Source organism: Labeo rohita, chromosome 20 (assembly GCF_022985175.1).
Source record: "Labeo rohita strain BAU-BD-2019 chromosome 20, IGBB_LRoh.1.0, whole genome shotgun sequence".
In the NCBI taxonomy this organism is placed as follows: domain Eukaryota; kingdom Metazoa; phylum Chordata; class Actinopteri; order Cypriniformes; family Cyprinidae; genus Labeo; species Labeo rohita.
Window position 1 is genome coordinate 32,588,150 of NC_066888.1, and position 26,315 is coordinate 32,614,464.

Consider the following 26,315-nt stretch of genomic DNA (forward strand, 5'->3'; position numbering starts at 1 on the left):
AGAAAAATGCTGAAATGTTTTCCTCAAAAAACATAATTTCTTTACGAAGAAAGAAGAAAGAAAGACATGAACATCTTGGATGACAAGGGGGTGAGTAAATTATTTGTAAATTGTTGTTTTGGAAGTGGAGTTCTCCTTTAAACTAGCTAGTTACAGTGCCCTCCCTTGGTAAATATGAGCAAAGGTGGCTGTAAGAATAAATCTGCATTGTTTATCCTTTTAATCTTTCATTCAGAAAATTCACAATATTCTAAACTATCATTTAAGTAAAACCATGGAAAGCAGGGGAAAAATCTCTTTATGAAATAAATGTTTTTCTGTAGTTCATGTTGACCACAATTATTGCAACGTCCTTTATTCAAGGTAACAGCTCTGTGTTTTCTTCTTTAATGCCTGAAGAGTTTGGAGAACACCTGACAAGAGATCAGAGACCATTCCTTCATACACAAACTCTTCAGATCCTTTAGTTTCCCAGCTCCATGCTGGTGCTTCTTCTCTTCAGTTCACCTCACGCATTTTCTATAGGGTTCGGGTCAGGCAACTGGGACGGCCATGGCAGAAGCTTCATTTTATGCTCAGTGACACATTTTTGTGTTGATTTTGATGTTTGATTTGGATCACTGTCCTGATGGAAGATCCAACCACAGCTCATTATAGAACTTCTAACAGATGCAGTCAGGTTTACATTTTTTATCTGTTGGTATTTGCTAGAATCCATGATGCCATGTATCTGAACAAGATGTCCAGGACCTCTGGCAGGAAAATAAGCCCACAAAATTATGGGCATGGGGTACTTTTTGTACCAAACCTATCCTGAGTGTTTGCTGCCAGAAAGCTCTTTTTTTTAGTTTCATCTGACCACAGAAGCCAGTCCCATTTGAAATTCAAGTTGTGTCTGACAACCGAATATGCTGGAGTTTGTTTTTGGATGAGCAAGGAGGATTTTTCTTAAAACCCTCCTGAACAACATGTGGTGACGTAGGGGCTGTTTGAATTTTTTTTTTTAGTCTTTTGGCCCCAAGACTCAACTAATCTCTGCAATTCTCCTACTGTGATCCTTGGAGAGTCTTTGGACACTTAAACTCTCCTCCTCACCATGCATTAGGACGATATAGACACACATCCTTTTCCAGGCAGATTTGTAACATCTTTAGTTGATTGGAATTCTTAATTATTGTACTAATGATGGAAATTGGGATTTTCAATGCTTTGGCTCTTTTCTTACAGCCACTTTCTATTTTATGAAGCTCAACAATCTTGTTCTGCACATCAGAACTATATTATTTGGTTTTATTCCTTGTGATGGATGATTAAGGAAATTTGGCCTTTGTGCTCCTCATATTTATAATCCTGTGAAACAGGAAGTTATTGCTAGACAATATCATACTCCTAGTCGTTCTAGTGTGCTAAATAAATGCAAATATGAATGGGAATATACTTCAGAGATATTTTACTCATTATAATTTCTAAGGGTGCCAATAATTGTGGCCAACATGCATTTGAGAAAAACATTTACTCAATAACGTAAGTTTCCCCCCACTTTTAATTGTTTTACTTCAATGAAAAGTTAGCATTTTGTGAATTTTTTGAAGATCATAAAGACAAACAAAGCAGATTGATTTTCATAGCCATCTTTGCTCTTATTTACCAAGGGTGCCAATATTAGTGGAGGGCACTGTATATAAAAAGTTGTAGTCCAATGCGATAACTAACATTTTTGGGGAAAGGAAATCCTGTAGTGTCAGAACGACTACAATACAACATGAGGGTTAAATGCGGGTGATTAAAATGATCCAGATAACTGTGAACAGAAAAAAAAACAGCAATATTTTGGCGGCTTAGAATTGTGTAGTAACAATTTTTAAACAAGTTAAACAAAATATTCCTCACCTGAACGAGCGCAGCAACAGAGCACCTCCTACTGTATGTCCAACGGTTTTTGCAACGGTTACATGTTTAAATATTTAAATGTTTATGACGTCATACAAAATCTGTCTATCAAATAAATGCTCTCTAATATATTATTAATAATAATAATAATAATAATAATAATAATAATAATTAATAATAATAATAGCAGCTAGGGTGACCTTATTGTCCAATACATTTTACTTCTGTACCCTACTCGTATTGCGCAATAAAGATACGTTTATCATAAAAATCGTGATATAAACAACACCAGTAATTTAATGAGATGGATTTAACTTCTGATTTCATAATAAACCAACAGGAGGCAGTATGTACAAGGCTTGCATACAAAGAATACAAAGATATAAGAGTTGACTTTATGCTTTTACATATGCTTATTTTTTCTTAACACGTTTGTTATAAATATTTTCTGAAATGGAATTTTTAAGCCATACCGTGTTATTTTATGTAGGGCTATGCAGAGCTTTCGCATTAATAATTGTTAGGCTATTGTTATGTATATTTTATCAAGTCCGTCCGGACCTAACTATGTCTCATTTGAAATCGAAGACCTTTTATATACACAACGACAATATAAATACTAAAAATGTGCATGTAAATACATGTGTGACGTCAACGTCCCTAGGAACGTCAGTTCGTACGTCATAGTCACGTGGTAACATTTGAAATTAAACCTAGAACCGCACAGCAACAACACTGCTGTCAGCTAACAGCATTTCGGATATAACCTCTTATTCGAGCGAACTGTGACGGAACAGGAATATTTTATGACTTTCTGAGGTATAGTCGTGGATTTAACAACTTATACATGTATGTGAGTTGAAAATATAATGTTTGATGGTTTGAAAATGATTCGCTAGCAGCTGTAACGTTAACTGTACGTTAGAGTATTATTTACTCTACAACCTTCCAAACAAACGTTCATGTTATGTTGATTAAATCAAGGACGTAGGTTTGATTTAGGCATTGTTTGAGACACAACGGCAGACAAAATTATTGCTAGGGACAACTGAGTAGTTGCTGGAAATTGGTAGGGACGTGTCACAGCGTCTCTGCTAAATTGTACGCCCTTGAAAAGCATAACAATAATCTCCTTAAATATGAAGAGGTCAAGCAACAGATTAATGAGTTCATTCAAATTTTACAAAAAGGTTATGGGCGTAATTATAACATAAGTCAGTCTGAAGTGGGTTGCTGTTTCTGAGGAAGATTTATTCACTTGTTTTGGCAGTGTAGCCACACAGAGACATTTTGATCAGATGGTTCAGAATGTTTTCTTTGGATTGTTTGACTACTCAAGAGAATATAGGAAAATATAACTTAATTAATTTGTGTCTTCTAGCTAAATTTCACATATATACAATTTTTTTTTTTTTTTTAATTCAAAGTGGATTTAGATAAATACGTGGAAACTATTCAAAGCTCTGTTAATCCTAAAGCAGTGAAAACTGCTTCTCTGTTTTCATCCTGTGTTTTTCCTACAAAGGTGTCAATGTGTTTATTACTTTTTTTGTTTACCTGGCAACACATCTCTTAAATTAACCATGGTTTTACTAAAAAAACATGATTACTACAGTTAAACCATGATAACCACAAATTAGCCATGGTTTTGCTACACTAACCATGGTATTTGTAGTAAAACTGAGGTTCTACAAAAAAGTATCATAGTAAACTACACTTTTATTTGAGTAAAACCACGGTTAATTTTCTTAAGGGATTTGTATTTGTGTATTCTTTATTAATTTTTTTTCTTGTTTAATAAAAAGAAATCAGAAAAAAGACTCGCCAACCCTCTCTGAAAGTCCCTGATCTGCTTCGAGCTTCGAGTTTCCGATTTGAATCAACTGATTCGCGATCCGCGCTTCAAAGTTCAGATTTGAATCAAATGATTCGCGTTCAGTGCTAAAGTTCCGATTTGAATCAAATGATTCACGATCCGCGCTTCGAGGTTCCGATTTGAATCAAATGATTCGCGATCCGCGCTAAGAATTTCAGATTTGAATCAAACGATTCGCCTTCAGTGCTAATAAAGTTCCGATTTGAACCAAATGATTTACCATCCGCGCTCCAAAGTTTGGATTTGAATCAAATGATTCGCAATATCCGCACTTCGAGGTTCCGATTTGAATCAAATGATTCACGATCCCCGCTTCAAATTTCAGATTTGAATCAAATGATTCGCCTTCAGTGCTAATAAAGTTCCGATCTGAACCAAATGATTCACCATCCGCGCTCCAAAGTTCGGATTTGAATCAAATGATTTACAATCTGCGCTTCGAGGTTCCGATATGAATCCAATGATTCGCGATCCGTGCTTCGAAGTTCAGCTTTGAATCTAATGATTCGCGATCTGAATCGGAACTTCGAAGCGCGGATCACGAATTATTTGATTCAAATCATTTTAATTAAATGATTCACGATCCGCGCTCCGAAGTTCCGATTCGAATCAAATGAATCACGATCTGCGCTCCAAAGTCCCGACCTGAATCAAGTGATTTGCGACCTGAACCAAATGATTCTCGGTTCACAAACCCTAAGTTCAGCACCAAATCAAATGATTCGCGATACTCAAAGTTCCGATCAAAAGATTCGCAAACGCGACCTGAAGTTCCGATCTAAATGATTCCCGATACGCGATTTGAAGTCTGACTAGAATCAAATGATTCGCGATACGCGGTCTGATTGGAGTGCTTTGGAGTGATTGGAGTTTTACGACGCATTGGTTTAACTGATTTGGGGTAGATAAATGGCTCTTTTGGCTGTTTTTGATAGTGAATCGCTTGAACTGAATGATCGAAGCCACGAGTTTGAATCAATCGGAGTGGTTCCTGCGTAAATGACTCACTCGATTGAATCTGTTTGTTCTTCCGCTTTAGCGTCTGCAGTCATGTTTATACGACACTGCCAGTACTATTACTGGCTTAGTTCACTAGTTTTATGACATTAACTGAAATAAGCGAAAAAAGTATGATGTTAACAAACATTTTCCATTCCAAAGAACATCCAATACAAATCCATACAAAGCATATTGAGGTGAGGTAATTCTACACCCTTGGAATAAATTACAGGTAACATCTCAGGATGGCTTTAGGGATTGAAAAATCAAAATTCTTGAAGATGGATGAACCGTCGCCTCACATTTGGAGGTAAGAAATGCTTTCTAAAGACCATGAATAACATTTTATTGTAAATTAATTTTAAAGAGTCATCTTAGGTGTACATTTGTATATTTCAATGTTGTCTAAACCAAACATAAGGGTATGACTTAAGTTAAAAAATAAGTGTATTATAAATATGTTAATGGGCCAAGCAGACTGTGGCTATTTAATTTACATTCTCACCTGTTTTGTAATCGTTTTGTCTTCCCACCTAAGCGCTCCAGGGGTCACGCTGGAGACTGCGGCCCCGTCCCAGAGGAGCCAGACTCAGGAGGACGGTAACGTGCAGATCATGTACTGTAAAGATCTGGTGTATCAGGGAGACGAAGAGTTCAGTTTGGAAGAGCTCAGAGCGCAGCGCTACTATAAAGCTATGAGCGGTATGTTTTATAGAGCATTTTTAACATGGCATGGATTTGGGTCTGTTTGGTCATAGACTAAACCCACAATCTTGGTTGAAGGTTATTATAGTTGACTGAAGTAAAAACCATACAAAAAATGTTTAATATTTATTTAAATATTTAAAAAAAAAATTATATTTCTCATTTTCATTTAGTTTAGCTTGATGTACTTAACTAAAACTGGAAGAAAAAATACTAAAAAAAATAGAAATATTTGAAAAACAAAAACAAATAAAAAAAACTTTGAATAAAATCAAAAAATAGTTTAAAATTCTTAAATTCATTAAAAAAAATATTAGTATCTCTCTTGTACTAAAATAACACTCTCTTGGTCTTATTTTTGGTTAAGTGGGTAAAAAAGACACACATTGGGTATTTGATCAGCCAACTATTATTGTGGTATCTATTAACTTCTTATAATTGTATTTATTTTAAACCTTTATTAGTTGATTTATGTATTTATGAGGGGACATTAAGATGTCCACATCAAAAGAAATGTACAAAAGTGATCGGGTCGTGATGTCTACAGAAAGCACATTAAATGTAAGTAAAGTGTCTGCTTTTAACGTTTCAAATACGTTTTTGGAGAATCAAATGTCAAAATTTGATTGAAATAATGTTACATTGTCATTTAGTGTAACACAATATTTATGTAAAAATTCAAACAACTTATTCTGACTTGTACATTTTAAAATATATAAAAGAATATTATGGAGCATATTAAATTTCACTGTGTTTTAAATGAGTAAAAATTCTTACTGACAAATGGGCAAAACCTAGGATGGTGGCAAACTGTAAAAATGTAGAGTTACAACTAATTAGTGTTTGGGGTGAAAGTAATTAATCTTTTAATATGTCATATATTGATTTTTGTTGTAAATATGCCTGACAAGAAGAGTTACACTGAATTACATTTTAGTGGGTGTCTTCTATAAATTAGAGAAAAATGTATTATATTTATTTATTTTTTATTTATTTATTTATTTTTTTTAGAAAAACAAAAATAAAAATGTAATTTAATTAAACAAAAAAACTTTTTTTTTTTTTTTTTTTTTACACTTTGTTTTTCTGTTTAAACCCTATTTCGTCTTTGACACATTCACTTTTCATTTTTATTTTAAAGTTTTTTTTTTTTGTTTTTTTTTGGTTCTGTCTTTTTTTATTAATTATTGCTTTTAGAAATATATTTTTAAATGTTTATATAGTTTTTATTCATTTTTATTTCAGTCTTCGTTATATTAGTATATCAAACTAAATTAAATTGAAATGAGTAATGTTTTTTTAGCTGAAACAAAATATAAAAAAAATCTAAAATTGAAAATAAAATTAAAAATCCTAAACATTTCATTTATTTTTTCAAGAAACTTTTTTTTTTTTGTTTGTTGTTTTTATAAGGTGAGACACTGCAGGTGAAGAGGGTAAAAAAAATTAATTAATAGTTATCGCCTTACTCCACTGATTGATTATATTGTTAACTGCAAACATATTTTGTATTACAGGTTAGGTTTAAATATGCCAATGAGGCATTATTTAAAGGGGTCATCGGATGCCCATTTTCCACAAGTTGAAATGATTCTTTAGGGTCTTAATGAAAAGTCTCTAATATACTTTGATTAAAAATTCTCAATGGTTTTGTAAAACAACACCCTTTTTACCTTGTCAAAATGAGCTCAGCAAAAATCATCTCATTTTAAGGGGTTGTTCCTTTAAAGCAAATGAGCTCTGCTCACCCCGCCCCTCTCTTCTCTCTGTGGAGTGACGATCTTGTTTACATTAGCCGCGTTTAGCCGCTAAACTTGCTAACTACCACGTTATTAGGAAAGGCGATCGCAAAGATTCATAAAAAAACGCTTATACTCACTTCTGCTGTAAGTGAAGCTGGATCATGAATGATTCGCACGAACATAGACGGATATATGTAGATCGGGAGGCGCATTCCCTTCACAAACAAATGTAATCCACTGCATCTTCAGCGGCTCAGATGTCGGAAGTAAGTGACGACCACTATGTTCATTATCACATCCAGTAACACAACACCTCAATCGCTCAATCAGAGATATTCTTGTCTAACTTACATCCCTGCTCCGGCATCAAAACATGGAAAGTTACTGGACTGTGACAGCTGATCTGAGGTAAGACGCTCATGTCAATCAACTATTGTGGGAGTGTCCTCTGTGGGTGTGACGGCACAACGACAGGCATCTGAGAACGGCTCGATTTGAAAAAGGGGATATTATTTTTACAGATTAATTAAAAACCACTGCATGGATTTGTATCATTATAGGGTAGATTTGTACATACACTGCCAACACACATTAATGTTCAAACAACATGAAAAAGTGAACTTAGCATCCGATGACCCCTTTAAATATAAATATGCGCTGATTTGCATGTATTTCTAGTAAAAAAAAAAAAAACCCTAAACACTGGATGAAGTCAGTTTCAAAATTCCTTTTTTAATATTTTTTTCAGTTTAGCTTTTTTCTGGTATCTCATTTTTGTCACTCCATAATTCAGAAGATACTTAGAACAGATAAAAAACAATATATTTTTCACAATTTTGAGGGAAATAAAATGTTGTATATAATCAAGCAAATTATATATGAACAGATCCCTCTGTAAAAACCTCTAGAATATAGACGGGAATAAAAATGTACGTGTGGTGTGTGTAAGTGCTGCTGAAGTGGAGATTTATGGCTCAGTGTAGGAGAAAAAAAAACTTGTTTTGAGAAAACAGCCTTTACAAATTTGTATTGTAATTGAAATCTATTGACAAATAGATAAAGTTCTATAAAAGAAACACTTAACAATGTCTTTTGGATGTTTTCTTTCCACTAGTCTAAAAAAGGTGCATAAAAAGTGTTTTTGCCTGCAGTGTCTCCCCTTAATTCATTATACTAATCTTGGATTAGACTGTAAAACTATTTAATTATTTTTCATGACTTTGTCAATGTACAGAAAAAGCTTCACACCTGAACAAACTAAAGCAGGACCTGCAGCTTCGGATTGAGCAGAAACAGAGACTCATTCAGCAGAGAAACGTCCCAGCAGAGAAACAGCAGGTACGTCAAACCTTATACTTCATGTCTGAGGTTTTGATGAATGGATTTCTTTAGAGAGACATGAGTGTGAGTAAATGATGACAGAACTTGCATTTTTTGCTTTTAAAGCATTTTTGGATATTTAAAATAATGTTTTAGACACCTAGTATCAAATGTTGGCATCAGGCTCCTGTTTTAACCGTGATTTATTCGTTTGTCTAGTCTGGTCATGAGGAAGCCAGTTCTTCCTTCCAGAAATCTGGAGGTTTGTGTGAATCTGCTGTGGTGAAGTCAGCTCCGTTCAGCGTTTACAGCGAGCAGGAGGAAAATCGCGTGGTTAGCAGGTCAGTTCTTTAACAGGCAGTGCTGATCTTCAAGTGTTTGCACTGAAATTTTTCACTTATCTTTTTACTTTTTTTTCCTCCTTGTGTGGTTTAGTAGAAGCTCTGTGAGGCGAGAGGACGGCGTGAATCAAAGTGAGTTTCAGCTTTGTTTAATATGCATTTTTACATGAATTTGACTAATAAAAAGTCATGTGAGTGTAGCCACTCATATTGCATGAAGTGAGTAGTTTTGTGCTTTGATGAATTAAAGATTGTGTGTTTCAGCTGGAAGCGACACTAAACTGCAGAAAACAGAAACGGCAAAACCCTTCACTGTTTATGATGAGAACACACTGACCAATAAAACGTAAGAAACACTTGAATGCTTTTCTTTTAGGAGTTTTGCTCTCTTGTTTTGTTTTTCTTTTCTGTTATTGTCTTTCCTTTTCTTTCATTTGTTCTGTTCTTTTTTTTTTTTTTTCTCTCTCTTTTTCTTGCTTTCATTAGTTCTTTCAGTCTGTCTCTTTCTTTCTCTTTTGGTCATGTTTTACTTATTTTTTTGTGTTTTTCTTTCATTTATTTTCCTCCTTTTGTTATCGTTCTTTTTTTCTTTCTTACGTTATCTTTTGTTCTTTCATTCTCCTTTGTTCATTCTTTATTCATTCTTTTCTTCATTTCTGTCTCTTTTGGTAATTATTTTTTCCCCCTTTCCTTTCATTCTCTTTTTCTTATCTTTTGTTATTTTATTCTTTCTTTTTTTTTTTTTTTTTTTTTTATTTTTCAGCCGTGTTCTTACTTTTTTTTTTTTTTTTTTTTTTTTTCTTACATATCTTTCATTCTTTTTTTTTTCTGTCTTTCTTGTTATCTTTCAATCTTTTGTTCTTTTGTTCTCATTTGCTCATTCTTTTCATTTCTATCTCTTTTGGTAATTTTTCATTGTTTTTCCTTTTGTTGTTTGTCTTTTTTCTTGTTGTGTTTTGTTCTTTTTTTTCCTTTCTTTCCTTTTGTTCGTTCTCTTGTGCATTCTTTATTCCTTTTTTGTTCTTTCTTTGCCTTTTTTGTTCTTTCTTTTTTCCTTTCTTTTTTTCTATTTCTTTCTTTCCTTTTTTATCATCTATCTTTTTCTTTTCTGCGTTATCTTTTGTTCATTCATTTTTTTTCTTTTACTCTCTTACTTTTTTCTTTCTTTTTTGCATTCTATAGTTCTTACGTTCTTTTTCACTCTTTCTTTATTTCATTAACTTTCTTACATTCTTTTTTTTCTTTTTTCTTTGTCTTTCTTTTTCTTTCTTTTTCTCATTTATTTTCCTTCTTTTTGTTATCTTTTTCTTTTTTGTTTCTTTCTTTATCATTCTTGCGTTTTCTCTTTCTTTCTTATGTTATCTTTTGTTCTCCTATTTCATTCTTTATTCTTTCTTTCTTTTTGTTTCTATTTCTTGGATTTTTTTATTTTTATTTATTTATTTTTTTTTCCTTTCCTTTTATTCTTTTTCCTTTAGTTGTCTTTTCTTGTTTTTTGTTCTTTCATTCTCTTTTTTTTTTTTTTTTTTTTTTTTTTTTTTTCTTTTTTCTTTCATTTCTTTTCTCATACTTTTTTTTTTTTTTTTTTTTTTTTTTTTCATTTTTCTTTCATACATATCTTTCGTCCTTTCTTTTTTTCTTACGTTATCTTTTGTTCTTCATTTCTTTCTCTTGGTAATTAAAAAAAAATTCATTCCTGCTTTCGCTCTTTTTTTTTTTTTTTTTCTTTTCATTTCTTTCTTTCTTTCCTTCTTTCCACCTTTTGTTAACTTTCTTTTTTCTTGTGTTATCTGTTCTTTCTATCTTATGTTATATTTTTTGTTCTTTCTTTCTCTTTCGCTCATTTCTTTTTTTTATTCTCTGGTCTTTTTTTTCTTTAATTTTTCCTCTTTCCTTTTGTTCTCTTTTGCTCATTCAGTGGTAATTATTCATTGGTATTCTTGGCCATTTTTAAAAAAAAATTTCCTTTTTTCTTTTTCTTTCATTTTTTTCTTTTGTTACCTTTCTTTTTTTTGTTATCTGTTCTTTATTTCTATCTTACGTTATCTTTTGTTCTTTCTTCTCTTTCGCTCATTCTTTCTTTCTCTTTCGCTCATTCTTTTTTCTTTCTTTATTTTTTTAACTTTTTTTTCATTTTCCTCTTTTCTTGTTTTGTTTAATTTTTCTTTCTTACATTATCTTTTGTTATTTCTTTCTTTTTCTCGCGTTATCTTGTTCTTTTGTTCTCTTTTGCTCTTTTTTTTTTTTTCTTTCTTTCTTTCTGTTTAGGTAATTTTTTTTTTTTTTTTTTTTTTTTTTTTTATGTTGTCTTTCATTCTTTCTTTTTCCTCTTTTCTTTTTCTTTCGTTTCTTCTCTTTCCATCTTTTGTTATCTATTGTTATCTTTTGTACATTCATTTGTCCTTACATTGTCTGTTTCTTTCTTTCTTTCTTTCTCAATCCCTTCCACTCAGTCCTTGCTTTCATTAATACTGAGTGTTTTTCTTTTTTTCACATTCAGATCATCTTCGGTGAATCGTAAATCTCTGAAGCTGCCCACCTTGAGTCTGAAAGGGCCGAAGTCAAAAGCGGAGCTCGTCACAGACAAAGTGAGATCAGAGCTCGCTCAGTATTTCTAATTAATGTCTGGGGTTTTCTAGTTTTCTCGTCAGTGGCAGTAATCGTGGTGTGTTTGTTTGTTAGCAGGACGCGTCAATCTCTCGCTCAGAGGAAGCCATCATCAACGGCCACTGGAATAAGACTCTGTGCCGGAGTCCAGACGACACGTGTGAATTCGCCCGCGCCGCTCAGCTCGCGTCCACTCCGTTTGCAGGCGTCGAGAGGCCGAAAGTGTCCGAATCGGGGCTGACGGAGAACCTGAGCCGAGCGGCCCCAGAATGCACTAAAACAACCAACTCTAACACACCCGCTGAGGAGAAAAAACTCAGGTACTTCAGTTTGACTTGTTCATTTACTGTCTGAAAGTGTTTATAATTGGGATAAAAATGTAATTTTATTACACTTTTTTTTTTTTTTTTTTTTTTTTTTTTTAATGCAGAAACATAAAATAGGCTTTCATTTCTTTAGTTTTTTCATTTTTTAAAATGTAATTAAATTTATTATTTACGTGTGTATTTTTATTTATTTATTTTTATTTTTGTGGCACATATTAACACATTCTTTGTGTTATTTAACTCATTATATTGCATTTATCTTCTGTTATGTCACTAATTTCCTAAAGTAATCGATTGGGAAAGTGGATTGTTAATATTATATTTCCTTTAATCAATTTTATTTAAATTGAAATGTTACTGTATTTTCAGAAGTGGATGAAGTTATGTAATGAAATACCATTTTACTTTCATGCATTTGGCAGATGCTTTTATCTAAATTTGCCATTTATGGACATTTGATAAATCAATATCTCATGTTGTGTTTGTCTGTGTTTTATGTTCATAGTCCTATCCTAGAGATCAGTCAGGAGTGGGGCGGCACTTCCTTCCCTACCTTAACCCACGACCCCATGAAGCACTTAAATGAGCCTGAGATCAGCCGAGCCGTGGAAAGACCAGAAACGCTGCTGGAGGAAGGTGGGAAATAAAACTCACAGTTTACGCTTCATTCAGTCGCCGCTCTTCAATTTATACAGTCTCTTTCAGGCAGATCTGATGGCTGTTTTTCTCCCATTCAAGTCTTGATGTGTTTTAGCCACTAGATGGCGCCAGTCTTAGACATTTGTGTTGCAGTGTTGTTGTTTTTTTCATGCATTGATCAGATTTTGTGCTATTTAGGTTTTCATAAAACATGCCTTCAGACTAGTGGAACGAAAGCATGCAAAATAGACTTTTAAGTGCTTATTTTATTGCACCTTTTTGCATGTAATTTAATTAGTTTGTTTCTCCATTTCAGCAGCACTCACATACAGTTTTATTCCTGTCTATATTCTGAAGGGTTTTACCGAAGGATTTGTTCATATCATTTACACTGATTGATGCAACATATTAGAGCTGCAAAACGACTGGTCATGATTAATCGATTCAAAATAGAAGTTTATGTTTGCATACTTTATGTGTACTGTATGTTTATTGTGTATATTTAAATACGCATGTATATATTAAGGAAAAATATGTTAGATTTATATGTAAAATATTTATATTTATACTTGTATAAAGTATATACAAGTGTTTACATACAAATACATATAGTACATACAAATATTTTTTATAATATACGCATGTTTGTATTTATAAATACATAATAAATATACACAGTACACAAACATACAGTATGTAAACAGTTTTATTTTAAATGGATTAACCACAACTAATCGTTTTGCAGCTCTACAAAATCTAATTTCTAAAACATACTGAAAATGTTTTCTGTCTGTTGACAATATTGTCTGTTTATAAAGTGCTAAAAGGAGAGATCCAAAATCTCCAAAATAAAAATCTTTAACTCTAATATGACAAAATCTGGCTTTATCCAGTGTTCAGATTTATTTTCTTGAAATTTATGCAATTTAGTGCATATTTAATTGGACCATTGTATTTTTATTTAGCTGTAACAAATTTTTATTTCTGTTTTAGTTTTAAAAACAGACATAAAGGGTAACATAGACTCTCTCTCTCTCTCTCTCTCTCTCCATATATATATATATATATATATATATATATATATATATATATAATTTTATGTAAATTTTTTTTTTTCACTCTTCTGTATTTATGCTATATGTATTTTCTATTTTGTTGTATTTCTATTCATTCATTCGTGTGTGTGTACATATATATATATATATATATATATATATATATATATATATATATATATATATATATATATATATATATAATATATATGAATGAATGAATGAATGATTTTTTTGAATAAATATGAATGAATGAATGAATGATTTTTTTGGTTAGGATTTCTCTTCTGGAAATCTATGCAAGACTTCTTTTTCATATATATATATATATATATATATGTGTGTGTATATATATATATATATATATATATATATATATATATATATATATATAAAAATACAATAAATAAGAAATACAAGAAAATACACAGCATAAATACAGAAGAATGAAAATGCATATATAATAACAATTATATATATGTATATATATATATATATATATTTTTTTTTTTTTTTTTCTTCTGTATTTATGCTGTGTATTTTCTTGCATTTCTTATTTATTCATTCATTATTCCTTATTTATTTGTTTATTTCATTATATACTTTTATAATTTGACTTACTTTCTCATTTATTTTTACTCTTTTTCACTTCCTTTTATTCAAAGTTAACATTTCTCTTTTGGAAATCTATGCAAGTTCATGCATGTTTAATTAGATAATGTCAAATGAAATATGCATGTGTTTTTTTTTTTTTTTTTTAAACCCTGTTTACCTGTAATGTCTTAATTGTTGTCATAATTCAGATTATTTTTAATTAATTTTATTTTAATTAATTTTGCACATTGATTATTCTCAAATAAGAGCTTATTATTTAATAGAATTACATTATATCAATATTACTTTGTCTGTAAAACATATCTATTAAATTGTCTAAAATATATCAGATGTGGTGTTTGTTTGTTAACGTGTGTGTGTTTGTGACCGCAGTCACTGAATCGATGGACGTCTGCGGTTTGGACGTCAGATCCAGGCTGTTTAATCAAGCAGACGTGACATCGTTCTCCAACTTCCAGCGGAAAAGCGGCCGTCTGCCGGACACCTGCGGGAACGATGACCTGGATCTCGGTATCCAGAAACGCTCCTCCACAGTCATGTTTTTACAGCGCCTTGTCAAAGTAATGTTTAATAGTTTATTCCTCACAATTCCAGATGGAGAGCTGTTGCTTTATTGCCGTACGATGGAGACACTGAAGGATTTCTCTCTGTACTCGTCCGGCTCCGCTGCTGTTTTTCTGAAGGTGACACACGTGAACTATCAGGTTTAGGGCTCTAGAAACAGTCACAGTTTCAAACATTTGACTGGTAGTGTAATAAATGAAGAATCATTTAATAATGCAATTTAAGACACAAAACTGCTGAAAATAAATTGAGACTTACTTACTTATTTATTTAGTTTGATATATTTACAAGTGTTATTTTAGATAAATTAAATTATTAGATAAAATAAATTTAAAAAAGTTAATATAATATATTATGTTGTTTTTTTCAGTCTTAGAGACAATCACCATGTTATAATGAAACCATCATATTTAAAAATATGCTATTAATCGTATCATATAATAAAATATTGTTTGTTATAACTACTATAGATCTATATTAAAATTTGAAATGAGGATTTCCCTCAATAGTTTACTTTTTAAAATTATTTTGTTTCTGTATTTGAAACTATATTTTTATATGAACATGTTTTAATGACAGTACATTTATTGAGCAAAAATACATTACTTTATCATAATAATCAGAAAATAGTACAAACTTCATGAAGTGGTTGTTTTTAACAAGTTAACATTAACACGTTAAAAATTTATATATATATATATATATATATATATATATATTTAATAAAATAAAAAAAATTATAAATAAATTAAATAAATAAAAATAAAAAGATTCAGTTTCAGTTAACAATAAGTGTTGTTTACGATTTACTCTTGTAAATATTGATTTATTTACTCTATATTTTTAATGTATTTATATATTTTTGTAATTTTTTTTACTCATTTATGATTTACTAAATTGACTTATTTTATTAAATACATTTACTGTTTGTCTGTGATTTATGATTTATATGTATTTTACTCTTATATTTATGCTTTATTTATATATATTCTTTATTTCTTATTTACTCTTTATTTATTTATTTATATATATATATATATATATATATAAACTTTTATTTTTTTTTTCAAAATTTTGTGATTTTAATATAATTCTTTTTTCATATTTTTGTAAAAAAAAAATTTCATATTTTTGTAATTTAATATAATTTTTCTTTTTTCTTTTTTCTTTTTTCTTTTTTTTTAATATAATTTTTTTTTTTTTTTCATATTTTTGTGATTTACTGTTTATGCTTGTATGTATTTCCTGTGACAGATGGACTCGTCTGCAGTGCCGTGGGATTTCTTCATCTGCTCACGGCTCATGTCCCGGCGGTCTCGTGATGAAGCGGACTGTGACGTCCAGATGTGCTGTCGTGTTTATGAGAACGGCTGCATGACGTTCTGGAGGCTTCCTCATGGAGACACGGTTCAGGTTTGGGCTCGTTCTGTTCCCTCCTGATCCTCCTCGTTCATGCGTCATCAGTCATCAAAACTCCTCTGTTTTCATCTTCCCACATGTAGGATCTCCTCGCTGAGCCCATTGCTGGAAAGGATGCTTTTCTGTTAGTCATTCTGTTGCTGGAGTTGGTGAAAGAGTTTCATTCCTGTCAGGTGGTTCATGGAGGCCTGAAGCCGGAATCCCTGTATTTTTACAACAGGTCTGTAAATAAAACACATGCAGTGGATGACGTTTGATGCTTGTTTTTAACCTGATCTTCCTGTATTTGTGTCTGCAGCGGCATCGCAGCACTAGATTTCTCAAACTCGGTGGATCTGCAGCTCCAGACTGACGTCACAACAGCACAGGCTTTTCCTTCGGCACAGAAATACATACAGCAGGGTCTTCTGTCGCCTTCTGCCTCACCTTATCAGGTACATTCAACAGTATTTCCTTCCCTTATTTACTTATTTACTTATTTACTTTATTTATTTTTATTTATTTATTTATTTATTTATTTAGTATTTCTTTAACTTTTTTTTTTTTTCTTTTTTCATATTTTGAAGTATTTTTAAATACATTTTAAAATAAATTATGTAATATTTATATATATTTTTTATATTTAATTTTTAAATATTTTTGTATTTAACTTATGTTTTTTATTTCTTATTTGTATTTCCTTTCAGTATATTTTGTTGATGCATTATTATTTTTGTATTTTTAATAAATGATATCATTTTTATATTATTTCTATTTCATTTTTATATATTCATTTTATTTAACATTTTATTTTTTACTTATTTGTATTTATTACATTTATATTGATGTATTTTATTTATTGTATTTTTTTAAAAGATGCATTTGTTATTTTTATATATTTATTTTGTATTTATTTTTGTTTTTATTTATTTTTATTTTCATTTTATTTATATTGATGTAGTTTTTTTGTATTTTTTTTTTTAATGTATCATTTATATTATTTCTATTTCATTTTTATACATTTAATTATTTTGCATTTATTTAACTTTCTTTTTGTTTTTATTTTTTATTTTATTTATATTGATGTATTCATTTATTTTGTTTTTTAAATAGATTATTTATATCACTTTTATATATTATTTCTACTTCATTTTTATTCATTTTGTATTTATTTAACTTTATTTCTTATTTTTATTTTCACTATTTTATTTATATTAATGTATTTGTATTTTTTATATATTTATTATTCATTACATTATTTTATATTTCTATTTTGTTTTTTATTTTGTTTTATTTAACTTTTTATGTTATTTCATATTTTAATTTTTTATTCACTTATACTGATTTATTTTTATTTTTGTAATAAATGATTTATATCATTTTTATATATTATTTCTATTTCATTTTAATTTATTTAACTAATTTTTATTTCTCATTTTTATTTCTTTTTTTATTTATATTAATGTATTTTTATTTATTTTGTATTTTTACTAAATTAGTTTGTATTATTTAATGTATTATTTCTATTTTGTTTTATATAATTTATTTTGTATTTAACTTTTTATGTTTTTATTTCTTTTTATTAATTTTTTTTTATTTATACTGATTTATTTTATTTTTGTAAGAAATTATATTTATAGTAAATATGTAAAGTAGTATATATGAAGTCAATAAAAATTATATATTTCATTTTTATATATTTATTTTTATTTGTATAGTTTTATACCATTTTAATCTCTGAAAAGCAATAATTTCTGTGTTTGCGTCAGGTTGATCTGATCAGCGTTGCAGAAATCGTTCACATGCTGCTGTTCAATCGTCCTATGAAAGTGACGCAGGAAAACTCGGTCTGGAGTTTGGATGAAGGATCTGGATCTCAGCACAGGTATCAACAGCGTCTCTTATCATATATCAGTTATGTAATAATAATGTGGATTTTGGGGAAAAATGTGTTGGATTTGACATCAAAATAATCCTATATATAAAAAAAAAAAATGAAGGGTGAAATGTTTTATCAGACGGATGTGAGACGAGCTGCTCTTGTTTCTTTCAGCGTTCCTGTCGAGTCTTTATGGAAAGACTTTTTCCACATGATTTTGAATCCAGATCAAAAGTCTTCAGAGCTCATTTTGTCCGACCTCATCAGTAACGTGAGGAACAGCTTATGAAGTCGAGCTACATTAGTTTGTTGTAAAATAATGGCACGTTTTAAACGGCAGCACCGCATGTGAAATGCTGACTTTGAAATTAATGTTATATATTGCTCTTTATACGCATAAATAAACTATTTTAACAACACAGTCTTGGCTGTTTTTGGAATTAATAATGGTAATTAAGGAAATATCAATTTAATCTCTGCAGTTGAGCACATCTGAAAGTTACAGTCACTGAGAACAGAATTTTGAAGTTGTGGTTTGTAATGAATAAAGAGTGAGTGACATTTTATGAAAATGCTGTATAATGCATAATTAAAATATTTAACACTTTTTAAAGTGTTAGTTTTTAATTAGTTTAGTAGAATTTATTTATTTTTTGTAGTAATAATTAGTAGTATTTCAATTCAAGATTTGTATCTTGCTAGCAATTTTTTTGTAGTCGGGTCATTTTCGACCCAGAACACCACAAGTGTAACTAAAATTTTATTAAAAAAATAAAATAAAATTTGTTATACCAAGCTGTAGTGAAAGGTGCAGGTGGGAATTTTTTTTTTTTTTTTTTTTTTTACTTTTAAAAAATAATAAAAACAATAATACTAGATATATTACAAATGTATCTTTTATTAATATTAATGTTTTTATTATTATTATTGTTATTATTATTGTTATTATTATTATTATTATTATTGTTATTATTATTATTATTATTATTATTATTTAAACATTTCAGTTGATGTTTTTTGTGCGTTTAACACGTATACAGATGAAAAAAATTTTTTGAATACTTTTACAAATAATAAAAACCGCAATAATATATATATTATATATGTAGCTTTTATTATTAATATTATTGTTTATATTATTATTATTATTATTATTATTTTAACATTTCAGGTGATATTTGGGTGTAAGTTTAACATATGTAGGTGAAAAAAATAAAATGTTTTTAATGCTTTTAAAAATAATAAAAACAACAATAATGGATATATTATAAATGTATCTTTTATTATTAATTTATTTATTATCATTATTATTATTATTATTATTATTATTATTATTTTTAAAAAATTCAGGTGATACTTGGGCATGTAATGTGTTGTTTTTTGCAAGTTTAACACATGTATGCAGGTAAAAAAGAAAATAAATAAAATGTAATGTGTGTAAAATAATATTCATCTTATACCAAGCTATAGTGCAATGTTTTATCATTGATCCAAATATTTAAAAAATGGAATAAAAATATAATATAAAAAATAAATTATTTTGAAAAATGTATTTATATTATTACAATTATTTGACCTCTTTGAATCACCGTTATTTGATTCAGCTGCTTTGAAAACCTGAAAATCAAAGTCCTAATGATCAGAATTACATAATAGTTGACACACATTCTGCTATTTGACAATTAGCTGCATGAATCACCTTTACAATTCAAGATTTGTATCTTGCAAGCAATTTTTTGTAGTCGGGTCATTTTCGACCCAGAACACCACAAGTGTAACTAAAATTTTATTAGAAAAATAAAATAAAATTTGTTATACCAAGCTGTAGTGAAAGGTGCAGGTGGGAATTTTTTTATTTTTTTTTTATACTTTTAAAAATAATAAAAACAATAATACTAGATATATTACAAATGTATCTTTTATTAATATTAATGTTTTTATTATTATTATTATTATTATTATTATTTAAACATTTCAGTTGATGTTTTTTGTGCGTTTAACACGTATACAGATGAAAAAATTTTTTTAATACTTTTACAAATAATAAAAACCGCAATAATATATATATTATAAATGTAGCTTTTATTATTAATATTATTGTTTTTATTATTATTATTATTATTTTAACATTTCAGGTGATATTTGGGTGTGTAAGTTTAACATATGTAGGTGAAAAAAGTAAAATGTTTTTAATGCTTTTAAAAATAATAAAAACAACAATAATGGATATATTATAAATGTATCTTTTATTATTAATTTATTTATTATCATTATTATTATTATTATTATTTTAAAAAAATTCAGGTGATACTTGGGCATGTAATGTGTTGTTTTTTGCAAGTTTAACACATGTATGCAGGTAAAAAAAAATAATAATAAAATGTAATGTGTGTAAAATAATATTCATCTTATACCAAGCTATAGTGCAATGTTTTATCATTGATCCAAATATTAAAAAAATTGAATAAAAATATAATATAAAAAATAAATTATTTTGAGAAATGTATTTATATTATTACAATTATTTGACCTCTTTGAATCACCGTTATTTGATTCAGCTGCTTTGAAAACCTGAAAATCAAAGTCCTAATGATCAGAATTACATAATAGTTGACACACATTCTGCTATTTGACAATTAGCTGCATGAATCACCTTTACAGCAGTAATTATTTAGTCAAACTCATTTTATGTTTTCATGATTGCTTTTTTGATAACACTTTACACTAAGCTTGTTAGTTAACATCAGTTAAAACTATAAATAGCAATGAACGACTTCTGTTAACTGTTAACGTTAGTTAAACTAAATAACTTCATTGTTAGGTCTATCAAATAATATTCACATTCAACTTTTGATTTCAATAATGCATGTTGGAGTTTGTTCAGATTAATAAATGCTTGAGTGTTATTTTTTTTAAGTGCATTTTCAGTAAAATATTGCGTGATCTCATCAGCCTTAATCTTAAAAACACAGTCAAAAGCAGAATGTGTCAGCTATGATGAAGTGGTGATGAAGCTCCAGATGTGTGGACTCACATGGTTCTCATGTGCTGTATACTGCATGTGTGTTAATGTTTGACCTCCACAGGGAGGAGTTCACAGCTCTTTTGCTAGTTAAATGACTTGTCTCCAGTACAGGTAAGACTGTGACAAAGAAGTTATTCCTTGTTGACCAGAGCAACACACCTGTTGGGTAAGTGGCTTGTGTGATTGTGTTAAGAATATAGTACTATTTCTGCAGTATGTGTACTTTAGTAGTTTTTAAGCCAATCATCTGAGCCAGAAATGCCATGTGATTGATCACTTCCTTACAGCGCAGTCAATTTCATGCCTATGCTTTGAAAATAATTGTTTTTGGGCAGTAGAATAGTTTAAGGTGCTCATGAATGCAGTTTTTCTAACCGTTCTAATTCTATGAGAATGGACTTTAGTCAGGTTAGGCGTCATGTTGAGTTGACTTTATGTACTGTATAAATGTCCTTGTGTGATTTTCATGACTCACAGCTTTAAAAACTTTTATTGAGTTTCGGAATGATGTTTCGTCAGCTGAACAATCACTACAGTACAGTCCGTTGAACTTCACTGTACTTAAGTCCCTCACAGCCTCACTTTCATATGAAATATGGTGGGACATTCTAGAAAACTTAATGCATTAAAACAATGTTTTTAAAAGACCAAACTCAGTAAACACATTATTAATAAAGCATATGATGTACAGACAAGATGTAAGAACGCAAGGCGTTTAATTACGCGTTAAGCGTTTTCCTTCCATAGAAAAAAGTAAAACGCTTAACGTGGCTTAATGTGTTAAAATTACGCATTAAGTGTTTTTTTCAGATTGAAACCATTATAAGGAAAGCACCAATGTATATGCATTAAAACTGCATTCATATTCTGTGCTCATCTGCTTGTCTGTACATAGCATGCTTTATTAATAATGAGTTTAGTCTTTTAAAAACTGTTTTAAATCATTAAGCCATTTTAAGCATTTTCTTTAACAATGGTTTTCTATGGGAAAACACTTAATGTGGAATTAAACGTTGCATTCGTGTTACTGTCTCATCAGCTTGTCTGTATATAGAATGCTTTATTAATAATGTCTTTACTCAGTTTAGTCTTTTAAAAACACTTTTAATGTATTAAGCCATTTTAAGCATTTTCTTGGTTTTCTATGGGGGAAAAATGCTTCACACGTAAAACATTCATATTCTGGGCTCCTCTGCTTGTCTGTATATAGTATGGTTTATTAATAACGTGTTTGCTGAGTTTCGTCTTTAAAAAACACTGTTTTAACTCATTAAGCCATTTTAAGCATTTTCTTTAACAATGTTTTTCTATGGGAAAACGCTTAATGCGTAATTAAACGTTGCATTCGTGTTACTGTCTCATTAGCTTGTCTGTATATAGAATGCTTTATTAATAACGTGTTTACTGAGTTTAGTCTTTTAAAAACACTTTTAACGTATTAAGCTATTTTAAGCATTTTCTTGGTTTTCTATGGGGAAAAAAATGCTTCACACGTAAAACATTCATATTCTGGGCTCCTCTGCTTGTCTGTATATAGTATGGTTCATTTATTAATAATGTGTTTACTGAGTTTGGTCTCTTAAAAACACTTAACATTAATCCATGTTAAGCGTTTTCTTTATAGCATTTTTTTTCTATGGGAAAACACTTAATGTGTAATTAAACTTTGCATTCGTATTTCTGTGTCATTGGCTTGTCTGTATATAGTATGGTTTATTAATAATGTGTTTACTGAGTTTAGTCTTTTAAAAACACTTTTAAGGTATTAAGCTATTTTCTTGGTTTTCTATGGGGGAAAAATGCTTCACACGTAAAACATTCATATTCTGGGCTCCTCTGCTCGTCTGTATATAGTATGGTTCATTTATTGATAATGAGTTTAGTCTTTTAAAAACTGTTTTAAATCATTAAGCCATTTTAAGCATTTTCTTTAACAATGGTTTTCTATGGGAAAACACTTAATGTGGAATTAAACATTGCATTCGTGTTACTGTCTCATTAGCTTGTCTGTATATAGTATGCTTTATTAATAATGTCTTTACTCAGTTTAGTCTTTTAAAAACACTTAACGTGTTAAGCCATTTTAAGCATTTTCTTGGGTTTCTATGGGGTAAAAAATGCTTCACACGTAAAATTCATATTCTGGGCTCCTCTGCTTGTCTGTATATAGTATGGTTTATTAATAATGTGTTTACTGAGTTTAGTCTTTTAAAAACACTGTTTTAACACAAGCCATGTTAAGCGTTTTCTTTACAGTTTTCTAGGGGAAAACACTTAACGCGTAATTAAACGTTACATTTGTAATAGGGGCTCATCTGCTTGTCTGTACATTGTATGCTTTATTAATAATGTGTGTCTTTTAAAAACACTGTTAAGTGTCAAGCCACGTTAAAGGAGAAGTCCACTTCAACAATTTACAAATAATGTACTCACCCCCTTGTCATCCAAGATGTTCATGTCTTTCTATCTTCAGTCGTAAAGAAATTGTTTTTTGAGGAAAACATTTCAGGATTTTTCTCCATATAATGGACTTCAATTGTGCCCCCGATTTTGAACTTCCGAAATGTCGTTTAAATGCAGCTTCAAAGGCTCTAAACGATCCCAGATGAGGAAGAGGGTCTTATCTAGCGAAACGATTGGTCATTTTCTTTCGAAAAATAAAATAAAAATTTGTATACTTTTTAAGCACAAAAGCTTGCGTAGCACAGGTTCTGAGATGCGCGTACACGGGTCGTTCTTGAACGATTCGTTCATTTTGAATGAATCTTTAAAGTGACTCTCGAAGAACGAGTCATCTCGGGGAGTGATTCGTTCAGTCGCGCATGCGCAACATCCTATTAGGTTCTGTACTGGAATTAGTTCACCTGTTTCGAGTCTTCAGTTTTTTTCGAGTCGTTCGTCCATCTTATGGGGCGTCACGTGATGCTGATTTTGCTAAAATTAACAAAATGACCCTCAAAAAGATTCGTTCATTTTGCTGAACGAGACTCAAAGGTCCGAGTTGGTAAAATTATCCGAACTTCCCATCACTACTACGAATCACGTCGAAGTTCATCGTCTGTGTACTCCAGCTAAAAAAACTCTTATTTTCATCTTATTTTTTCCTATCGTCTGACACGTACCAACAGCGTTTGACTTACTTGCACTTTCTTTGTAAACACTGGGTCTGTAGTTCCGCGTGACCTTTCGTCATGATTCAATAGTATATAGCGTCGTGGACGTGCATCCCACAGCCTGTGCTACACAAGGGTTTGTGCTTAAAAAGTGTACAAATTTTTATTTTTCGAAAAAAAAAAATGACCAATCATTTCGCTAGATAAGACTCTTCTTCCTCATCTGGGATCGTTTAGAGCCTTTGAAGCTGCATTTAAACTACATTTCGGAAGTTCACAATCGGGGGCACAATTGAAGTCCATTATATGAAGAAAAATCCTGAAATGTTTTCCTCAAAAACCATAATTTCTTTACGACTGAAGACAGAAAGACATGAACATCTTGGATGACAAGGGGCTGAGTAAATTATTTGTGAATTGTAGTTTTAGAAGTGGACTTCTCCTTTAAGCGTTTTCCTTATAATGGTTTTATGGGAGAAAAACGCTTAAAAGATAACTAAAAGTGTGTTCTTAGCTCATCTGCTTGTCTGTGCATCATATGCTTTATATTAAATAATTAATAATGTGCTTACTTATTTTAGTCTTTTAAAAATGCACGTTAAGTGTTTGCTTTACATTGGTTTTCTATGGCATAATTAAACATTACGTTCTTATTCTGCTTGTCTGTACATAGTATGCTATATTAATAATGTGTTCACTGAGTTTGGTCTTAAAAACTGTTTTAAGGCATTAAGCCACGCTAAAAGAGTTTTCCCATAGAAAACAATATAAATGCGTAATTAAAATGTTGCATTCGTATTCATAGTCTCATGTTTGCCTACAAATTGTATGCGCAATGTGTTTACTGAGTTTAGTCTTTTAAAAAACATTGTTTGGGCATTAAGCCACGTTAAGTGTTGTCCTAATAACGGTTTTATAGGAGAAAAGTGCTTAACTCATAATTAAACGCATTGCATGCATATTCTTAGCTCATCTGATTGGCTGTGCATTGCATGCTTTAAAATCAGTAAATATATTATTAACAGTCTTTTTAAAACTACTTTTAACGCATTAAGCCACTTTAAGCATTTTCTTGGTTTTATGGTTTTTTAAAAACGCTTAGAATGTTTTTACCGTTATAGTAAAGGTTCAGGAGTTAAAACAATCCAACAAGACAGTCGTTTTAGTAGGTTTCATTTTGATAATGAGTTTGTGACTCAGCTATTCATTTGGCCACAAACAGGTAAGTTACTGTAGTTTACTCCTGAAGCGGCATCATATGCGGCATGTCGGTGCAGATCTTTTTTGACACGTTTGCACATCAAGGGCGTGTCGCAAATTCTTCAGTGGTCCATAAACATTTCATCCTGCAGATATTCTTCCTTATAGTCGACTTCCTCTGAGTAATTGGCTTTTGTTGCTTTGGAAGTTGCTTCATTTGTCTGGAATTGATGAAATAAATCCATTGTTGTCCTGTCCGTACGTTTAAGGTTTTTTAAACGTTTATGAGTGAAAATCAAAGTTTGTTGCTTTATAAAATGGCAACAGCAGTTTAATTAGGATAGTGATGATAAAGTGTTGTGATCTGGTATCAGTTTATTGTGTTGCATTATGTTTTAATCATTTAAATCTCAATTAGACATTGGAGATACAGAATGACGACTGATTTTTCTATCATTTTATGTATCTGCTGTACTGTTAGAAATGTCTAATTGATTTACTTTGCACACATCAGAATTTCATTATAAATATCAGCATCTGCACCCAATTGCTTATCGTTGCTAAGTTTTAATGTCTGAATAAAATTGCTGCTGGTTTTTCCCTCATATTCTCTTTATATGAGCCATTTTTGTAAAGATTTTGCCTAAGTTTAAGCTAAAATTTCTGACTATAATTTTGTATGTCAGGCTTTACAGGTTTCATTTCACCTTTACTTTTTTAAACATTGGCTGTAATCTTGTAAATACTTGAGTCAGTTACAGTAAATATTCTATTCTCATCATGTGCTTCTTGAGAACACTTGGTCAGCTGTGTAAATATTTGTATAATGTCTTGAATTGATTGCTAGCTGCATCATCTCTAAGAATCCAGTGGCAAAGCTCATTTTTGTTGGAGTTGTTCAGTTATGTCTTGTTTAGTCGTCAACTTGGTGTTTCTCTTAAGATTCAATTGGGAAAGAGTCTGTAAGATCAAAGATCACGGTCTTTACTGGCATGTTTTTCTTCTAATCGCAGCCACAGTC

General features: G+C 30.3%; 2 protein-coding genes across 6 annotated transcripts in view; both read left to right on the forward strand.

Annotated features, from left to right (window-relative positions):
• The first annotated feature begins 2,211 nt into the window (after positions 1-2,211).
• bub1ba (BUB1 mitotic checkpoint serine/threonine kinase Ba) lies at positions 2,212-18,383 on the forward strand. Of its 4 annotated transcripts, none has more exons than XM_051138003.1 (17): positions 2,212-2,739; positions 4,998-5,075; positions 5,304-5,467; positions 8,447-8,550; positions 8,752-8,873; positions 8,968-9,005; positions 9,138-9,219; positions 11,374-11,461; positions 11,556-11,800; positions 12,312-12,442; positions 14,488-14,625; positions 14,710-14,798; positions 15,934-16,092; positions 16,182-16,318; positions 16,397-16,532; positions 17,847-17,962; positions 18,131-18,383. In XM_051138003.1, exons 2-17 carry the CDS (start codon positions 5,011-5,013, stop codon positions 18,243-18,245), a joined length of 1,929 nt encoding a protein of 642 aa, XP_050993960.1. In that variant the 5' UTR covers positions 2,212-2,739; positions 4,998-5,010; the 3' UTR covers positions 18,246-18,383. The 4 variants fall into 4 exon arrangements, with proteins under 4 accessions (XP_050993960.1, XP_050993958.1, XP_050993962.1 ...); XM_051138001.1 differs by having other exon boundaries at positions 2,215-2,709; XM_051138005.1 differs by having other exon boundaries at positions 2,215-2,709; positions 11,559-11,800.
• A 2,709-nt stretch (positions 18,384-21,092) lies between these two features.
• Positions 21,093-26,315, forward strand: part of pak6b (p21 protein (Cdc42/Rac)-activated kinase 6b) — a 47,271-nt gene continuing 42,048 nt past the window's right edge. For both annotated transcript variants that reach the window (XM_051137999.1, XM_051138000.1), the window contains exon 1: positions 21,093-21,147. The gene's annotated coding sequence lies outside the window, so the exon portion shown is untranslated. The remainder of the gene's footprint in view (positions 21,148-26,315) is intronic.

Excerpts from the sequence above, each read along its gene's own strand:
- bub1ba (XM_051138003.1), top strand. The coding sequence starts at position 5,011 with ATGGCTTTAGGGATTGAAAAATCAAAATTCTTGAAGATGGATGAACCG. Across the intron at positions 8,874-8,967 it reads GAAAATCGCGTGGTTAGCAG|TAGAAGCTCTGTGAGGCGAG; the intron begins GTCAGTTCTTTA and ends TGTGTGGTTTAG. Across the intron at positions 17,963-18,130 it reads GGATCTGGATCTCAGCACAG|CGTTCCTGTCGAGTCTTTAT; the intron begins GTATCAACAGCG and ends TGTTTCTTTCAG.